General features: G+C 37.3%; 1 protein-coding gene across 1 annotated transcript in view; it reads left to right on the top strand.

Annotated features, from left to right (window-relative positions):
• The window catches only part of LOC119832410 (epsin-2), a 26,301-nt gene extending 18,411 nt beyond the window's left edge, over positions 1-7,890 (top strand). Inside the window, exons 6-12 of the mRNA XM_038356083.1 lie at positions 415-544; positions 1,076-1,114; positions 2,260-2,364; positions 2,730-2,859; positions 3,309-3,466; positions 4,380-4,892; positions 5,338-7,890. Coding sequence (XP_038212011.1) covers positions 415-544; positions 1,076-1,114; positions 2,260-2,364; positions 2,730-2,859; positions 3,309-3,466; positions 4,380-4,886 — 1,069 coding nt within the window. The 3' untranslated portion in view covers positions 4,887-4,892; positions 5,338-7,890. The remainder of the gene's footprint in view (positions 1-414; positions 545-1,075; positions 1,115-2,259; positions 2,365-2,729; positions 2,860-3,308; positions 3,467-4,379; positions 4,893-5,337) is intronic.
• Positions 7,891-8,389: the final 499 nt, after the last annotated feature.

The following is an 8,389-nucleotide window of genomic DNA, read 5'->3' as shown; positions in this document are numbered from 1 at the left end:
TGACAGATTCGAAATTCAAATGTAATATTTTTTTATAATTAAGTGTAACAGTATTTATGGCCAGACTAAGTATTTGAATAACAAAAAGTTGCCGCATCGAATTAAATTTGTTTTATAAAAATATCAAGCAAAAACTTGACACAGATAATCACAGATGACCAAAATAGATGTAGCTGTTGTCTTTATTAAATATATATAATCTATGAATATGTAAAAATCAACTGTTAATTAATTATTTATGAACATAAGCATTTTGAATTAACTCAACAAAAACCATTACGTAACTAAAGTTTAAGGGTATTACTTTTAAGTCGAACCTTGATTAGAGTATAGTAGAGTGTTTATGTAATATATATTATTATGTTACACTTATTATTGAGGTGTTACTGAGTGTTTTGAAATGTTTGTCTCCAGGTCGCCCACGGGCAGCGGCGGCGCGGTGGGCGCGGCGGGCGCGAGCGCGGCCAACGGCCAGCAGTCCCACCTGCTGGACCTGCTCGACGTCACGCTGCCGCCGGAGCCCTGGCCGCAGGAGCAGAAGCAGGTCACTATGCTGTTGTATCACTCGCTCTCGCATGATCCCACTCGCTGTTCCACAATCCCACTCTTTGTTCCACAACCCCACTCGCTGTTCCACAATCCCACTCGCTGTTCCATGATCCCCCACGCTGTTCCACGGTCCCACGCTGTTCCACGATCCCACGCAGTTCCACGGTCCCACTCGCTGTGCCATCATCCCACTGATGGGAAAATTGTCATCGATAAAGTCACCCTTCCGTCAGAACAAATCGCTTCACATCGAGCCCACTCGGTTTTCCATAATTCCTCTAGTAAGGTAAACATTGTCAATGAAGTTACCCTTCTGCCAGAGCATTGGCTGCAGAACAGAGACAGAGGACGTGGACATATATTGTTATCTCACTCGCTTTCTCTCGCACTCGCACTCGCTTTCCCATAATTCTGCTGATCAAAGAGTGGGGCTCTAGTGAAGAAGCAAAGTTACTATGAAATCTGTTACTATCTCTTACTATATAAATTTTTACTCTGTTTATATAATTTTCATAATTATTTCTAGCCGGATACACTGGATGTTAGTATATTTTCGGATTCGATGGTAAGGAGGACTTGTGCTAGATTCTCGTCGAATTCTCCTTGTATGCATATATATATATATATATATATATATATATATATATATATATATAGCTAATTTCACAATTCTATTACAGTATTTATCAAAATATATTTAAAAGCCCCGTTTCCTTCCACGGAACAGACAAAAAAGATCAGAAGGTTCTTGAGGGCCCATTGGCCATCCATAAATTACGTCACACTTGTGGGTTTTAAACCCTCTCCCCCTTTTTCGCACACTGTCAAATTTTATGAACTCCCCCACACCTGTTACATCACGTCACAGCACTGTCTAGTACTGTCTAGTATCATAGTACATCATAGATGTGCGTTCTGATGTAACTCATGGATTGTTTCCGTTCTAAGCTTTTTTCGTCTGTTCTGCGTTTCATTTCAAACGTGTGTAGCTAGCTGAAGGCCGCGACTTCACTCGTGTAAATGTGATATAGTAATTACAACCACATAAGTTTCAGTAAAACAGTAGCTCATATGAATCTAACTCTAATCTTATAACTTTGTTTAAAGCGCATTTTTTTCGCAATTAACTAAATAATTTAATTTTTTCCGTCAGAGAGACAGTTGATTTTTATTTATTTATAGCACATAAGAAATATTATATTCATACCATATAAGAAATGGCTGTACATATGAAAAAACATTTTTAAACATACAACAAGGTTATGCGATATAACTTCACACAGCTAGTGACTTATGCAACGGGCCATGTGCTGTGTGCTGTAATCTCATTATTGTGATTAGTGCTAAGTACGCTGGCGTCTGTAATCCTCTCCCTTTGTTTGGATTTTTTGTTACTGTATCAATAGATTGTGAATTAAACAGCGCTTTTTTCATTAAAACTTGAATAGTTATGGGATAAGATATGGAATATGTGAAAGTTTCCAATTAAGTATTTGCGGAATCATGCCTAAATGATTAAGACTTCCAATGTAAATCTGATTGTTGTATAATAAAGTTTCATTGAGGAAAAAATAGTCTGATACTTGTCAACTGATGTTTTTCTAATCAGTCTGTAATTATGTGGTCAATCATTTACTATTTTCAGTTATTAAAATGTATTGAATTTGTGGATAGAGTATTTAATTAAAAATTGTTTATATCATTTTATAGGACACCAGCTCAGAAGCGTGGTCCGGTGTGAACAGTCCGGCTCGTGACCCGTGGGCACCGTTGGCGGCCAACGCTAACCCTGACCCTTGGGCACCTTTGGCTCAGGTAGGCTATTAAATATAATTAAAATGATGATAATTAATCAAGTAGTTTAGGCATGCTATCGTTTATACGACAATATTTATTATGTAATCTTCAATGGCCCAGGTATCTGATCCGCAAAATACGGGCTGTCCGGTTTGGGGATCAATGCATCGCACATTTGTCGTATTGCATATACTTAATAAATGATATTTATTATTATTTTGTGTATGCTCGCATATTGTAATTTGTATTCATTTATTCATTAGTCTCAAATGATTATAAATTTACACACGCAATTTACCCAAACAACTGTGCCTAATTAAAAAAAATAACATACCCAAGCACGATAATTGGTCATTATGTGTATAAAACGATTATATTTCCAGAGCAAATCACCAGTGTCGGTGATATCGTCGCCGTCGTCGGAGCTGGAGCAGTTCGACGCGCTGTCGCAGCGGCCGCGCGACGCGCGCGCGCCCGACCCCCAGCCCGACCCCTTCGACCTCTCCGCGCTCAGTGAGTGCGCACACGCACGCACACGCACGCACACACGCACGCACACGCACGCACACGCACGCACACACGCACGCACACGCACGCACACGCATAGATACACATGCATATTTTAAAATATTTATCAATATATTAAAATAAAGAGAAGTACATTTAGAGCATTTGAGCCACTCTTTAGCGACCATGATTAATCTATTACGACTTATAAAGAAAAACATAAACAAAAAGTATTTATCAAAATTAATTAAAATGTTTTTATATGTTTGTAAAAAAGTTGTTACTTCACTACTATATGAACTTTTTTTTAATATAAATGTAAATGTATAAACATAAAATATACGTAAACCCCTTCTGGTGTGACAAGGCACTAAACACACACAATCGCAGTTTAACACACGCAACATTAGGATGTATTATGGCAATCCATGGCTCACGAGTGCCACAACTTGCAGACGACAACGTGCCGGCCGGCGCGGGCGCGATCAAGAAGTCGCCGTCCGCGTTCCTCGGCGAGAACTCCTCGCTGGTGAACCTCGAGCGGCTACTGCCCCCCGCGCCCAACCCCTTCGCCGCCGAGCCACCCAAGCAGATGTTCGCGACCCCGCAGCCGGTGAGCGCTGACAACCCCTGACACATGACCCCTAAACCAACACTTCACACTAAACTGACAAAGAACAACTGAAACTGATACACTGACTGTGATCCTCTGATACTAAATCCCTGACACATAATCTCCATGAATGAAACCCTAACTGACATAGAACTACTGCAACTGAAACAGACACTGTAACTCTGACAATGAGCCTCGGACACTAAACCCCTAAACTGAAACCCGGACATTGAACCCTTGCCACATAACACTGTATCGCTAGCAATGTTCGGCTGACCCTGTTTAACCCCGGATACTGCATCATGACCTATATTGAAACACTGACACTGAATCCCTAAAGCCAGGACGGTCCAGACCGTCCGCTGCAACAAGTTGTTTTCCGTTCGGTTGCGTGTTTTTGTTTCATTCGATATTTCAAAAATGTTGCACCGTGTAGAAGAAGTGCCTGCAGTTCTAGCAATAGTATATTCAATTCTCAAAAAACGAGAAATAGAGATAGATTTCGGTTCCGACTGCATCTGCAATCTGCATACATCATCTGGCGCGAAAAACACCGTTTCGATGTTTTATTTAAACACAAAAACTATTAAGTTTGGCCCCTTATCGGTTTATAAGATGTGTTGTTTTAACAATTACGAAAACACAGCAAAATTTTTCAATTTAGGCCTCACTTTTCATTATAAAAAATTTGTTTTTAATCGAGGTATAAAGTTCATTCATGCTAATGTTTATCTAAATATGTATTTGTGTTATATAGTTTATCATTTTTCTATAGTTTATCATTTCACATTTTTCATCCATTAATGTAATCTTTATTAATGGATCTTAATGTGTAAATTGTATGTCATATATTGTACCTTTATACTATTTTCAAATTTAGCATAATGAAAATTTTCTTAAATTCCATGCAAAGCTGTCAATCAACGAGATAAAACAGCAGCAAATGGGTTTAGCGCCGAACCTTGGCTTCCAGTCTTCATCGCCAGCTTACACTTCGCCGCTGACCCTCGGCGGCATGGCCCCACTTAACAACACAATGGCTCCACTAAACAACACGATGGCTCCACTAAACAACACGATGGCTCCCCTCAACAACACGATGGCTCCACTCAACAACACGATGGCCCCGCTAAGCAACACGATGGCCCCACTTAACAACACTATGGCACCGCTGAGCAGTGCAGCCCCGTTGGGCACGACGATGGCCCCTCTAGGCAATAACATGGCACCACTAGCGAATAGCATGGCCCCAATCGGTTCCGGGATGCCGCTGAGCAACTCAATGGGGCTGGGTGCCGCGCCCCTGGGTGCCGGGCTGGGGTCCGGAGCCCCGACGGCGGACCCGTGGGCCCCGGCGAGGTCCTCGTCGCCGTGGTCCCCCCCGCCCACTAGACATACGCCGAACCCCTTCCTGTCCTAGCCAATAGTGAGTATAGAGCACTGCCCATTTTACATCAATGTGGAATATTTATGTATAATATTAAATGTAACCAAAAGTTCATAATGCGCTTGTTTGTATGTTTTGTAAGATTTTTTTTTCCATTATTTTGTTGTAGTTGAAATAAAAGTATGTTTAAAATTTAACTTAATGAGATTAATCTCTAATTCCGGTTAGACATTAACGTTTCCGAGCTTCTGAGTATTGACTTTTTTGTTGTTCCTACATGCATGATTGGATGCTCAGACAAATATTGTACAAATAAGTCAATTATTATTATAAATAGGATTTTAAGTTTTATATAGAGATGCCTTATAAATGAGAAATTTTGAAGCAATAGAAAAAATTATTATAAATATCCATATTTGCACGTAGACAATGATTAATTTGCTTTAATAAATATATTTAAAATTTTGTCATATTATGTTCGCAGAGAGCCGCGTAGCCGCCGCCCCCGCACCGCCTCGCTTCACCCCAACGGGACTGTGCTAGATAGATATATATATATTTTTATAACTACCCCCATCCGATCGAAGTAGTATTTTTGTAACAACCCGCAGTTTTTCCGTTAAACACCTCCCGGATACGGACAATATCGACAAACGAAAATTGGTTGGATACGAATTTTTATTTATAATCTGTGGCAGCTGTATCAACTTACTGCTCGTTAGTGCTCCGATGACAATCGTAAAGTTGTAGTTCGAAACTAAGCGATAGGTCAAGCTAGATCATAAATAAGTTGCCTTTAAAACTGAATATTTTAGGCAAAGCAGAGCATGCGTTTGCCTTTTATTAATTTATTTTTTAACAATGGATTTTACTGAAGTAGTTGGTTACGGTGATAAAAAATGGACATGGCGTTATTGGGTTATCGTTTGGACGCAAATTTAATGATTTTGGTTCAACGCGTTTGGATATATGGGATATCTAGCGTTCAATTGAGATCATCGCTACTTTGATAAAATTTGAATATTTGAAAGTAAAAACTGCAATGTATAAAATCAAAACACGACTCGTTTTGAATAGAAAAATAGAATAAATTTCGACAGTTAAAAATTTAACTAATTACAACACGCAACTTTGTACGGATACATTGGAAAATTATTTATTTGTGGAATATAAAAAATCAAGGAAAAACTGTCAAAGATGGAAAAAAAATGTTGAGGAAAATGCAATAATTTTTTTTTTTGTAATAAACATTTCTCTATTAACTAAATATGAACGTATCAGGTGCTTTGTTGCCTGCTTGTGCAGCTGTAACAGATTTTTTATTCAATATTTTTCGTTAACACTCGAAAGTTACACGAGTGAATAAGTAAAACATAACAAAATTGCCTTATAACTTCAACAAAATGGGAAACTGGCAACACCAATCTGTATTTTATTTAAGGAACGACGTTATAGGGTTGTCAGAGCTGAGGTCGCAGTGTTACCGTGTATAAAAAATGCTGGTCTTAAAATACATATGGGAATTAAAAACTAAAGGTTGAAGGAAAAAAATACATTGCCGAAAATTTTTAACCAATCGTTTACCGACGTCGTACATTATGCATTTTTATGTCTAATCATAATATGAGGAGTTTTATCGAAATCCAATGAGCCGTTTAGGCGTAGTTCACATATACTCGCAACACGTGTAATTTACGCAATGTCCGTATATAGCTGTAATTTGTAAAACAATAGAGGATACACTGATTGACTAGTAATTAACGGATTTTATATAAAATAAAATAATTATAAAGCGTGTACATGGCTGTAACTTAAAAGATTTTCAAACATACTATAGTGATGTATCGAGCGATTTATTATTGTGACCTCAAGTGACTAGTGATATTTAATAGCAATATCAGTCCAGACATAATTATCTGCTGAATTTTGAATATATAACAATTAAGGTACTAGGGGTTTGCACAGTGCAGGGTTATAATAATCAAATAATTATACAATTTGATATTATATCGAAGGATGAGTCGAATGCGTCAGCGGCTTGGCTACAGACAGTGTATGTTAGATATAAATGTTGCGTTATACTTGAAAATGTCTCAGTTACACGCGCATCCGTCGCTGCACTGTGGGGACTCGTCCGTACGTCGATGCGACGAGGGAGATATCGTGCCTTAGACAGTCGTTCAACATTTATGTATTCGTCACTGGTAGCACACGACACGTTTACGATTTTCCAACTTCCTCTCTATATTGTCTATTTTACGTTCGGAAATTTTTAATAAACAAATTCGCTATCTCGCTTGATAGCACGTTTCGTCGTTATCATGGACCTATCATATTACAATCTATACATTTCGACACATTTATGTAAGAAATTGTTTTTAATTTCTGTATATTTTTTTATTTTCGTTTGATCAGTATTCTGTCTTGCAACTAATCAAAATCTCCGTGGACATCAGTCTTGCCTTTACACCATTATTTAATAGAAATCTAAGAGTCAGTGTGAAGTTGTCATTTATTATTGCGACTGTCAGTATTTTAAATAGTTATCTTTAATATCATTGCTTTGATCGTATGTTTTTTGGAAATTATTGTAAGTCTCATCACGTGTGTGAACAAATATTCCATTTATATGTCGTATGTGCTAATTTACCTACGTTTGTATTTTTTTTTTCGCGCATCTGTACGTTGGCGAACTTTAACTTATGTCAATTTGACGTTCAAATGTCAATTCGAAAGTCGCCATGTTTAATTATTTGACAGTTAGTTGGCGCGAAATGGATTTATTGCTGAATATATTTTATTACCATTTTGCGTTGACTACGTTTGTATATGTTTTTTTTCTTTTACTATGAGTTTATAAGTAGTGGTTTCAATGGTTATTAATTTTTGTTTATCAGTTATGTAGATAAATTATTATTTTTAATATATTAATTTTGACCAATAAAATGCATCGATGCTAATCCAATATGTCATTTAGCTAGGGAGAACTGTAAAGATAACTGTAACTATTTAATTAAAATATATAAGTTTTTCAGTATTCTGTAATTTATTTTATTCCTTATCCCTAACATTATAATATTGAAGTAACGATTGACGTGAATCGCTGCTTTCTTTAAAATTACTCCTCAAGTCATCATTTGCGATACCAACAAGAGCACAAATCAAATACGAAACGAATACCAACATTTGTAACAAGTAACAAGAAGAGTTAGAAGAGATCACTAATAAGTGGTAAGGACGTCTAATAAGTTGTATTATTTCTGATCTGTGAGTTATAAGAATTCCGGTGTACAACTGTGTTTAAGTGTTACATATATAAATAGCCACGTAGCTAGTCTCCTCGTCTTCAACGAAAATAAAAAACCGTCACTAATCTTACTAATGTAGCTTTTTATTGATTGAACAAGATTTTGAATCTCTCCATTTTTCAGTTTAGAAAGGCGATTTAAAGTATTAAAAAACACGCCCTCGCTTTAACTTGGTTTTAATTAACAAAATTAAATTCTTGTGTATTGTAAACACTGAAGCATAATTTC

Source organism: Zerene cesonia, chromosome 15 (genome assembly GCF_012273895.1).
Source record: "Zerene cesonia ecotype Mississippi chromosome 15, Zerene_cesonia_1.1, whole genome shotgun sequence".
Classification (NCBI taxonomy): domain Eukaryota; kingdom Metazoa; phylum Arthropoda; class Insecta; order Lepidoptera; family Pieridae; genus Zerene; species Zerene cesonia.
This window is presented reverse-complemented; position numbering and strand designations above follow the sequence as displayed.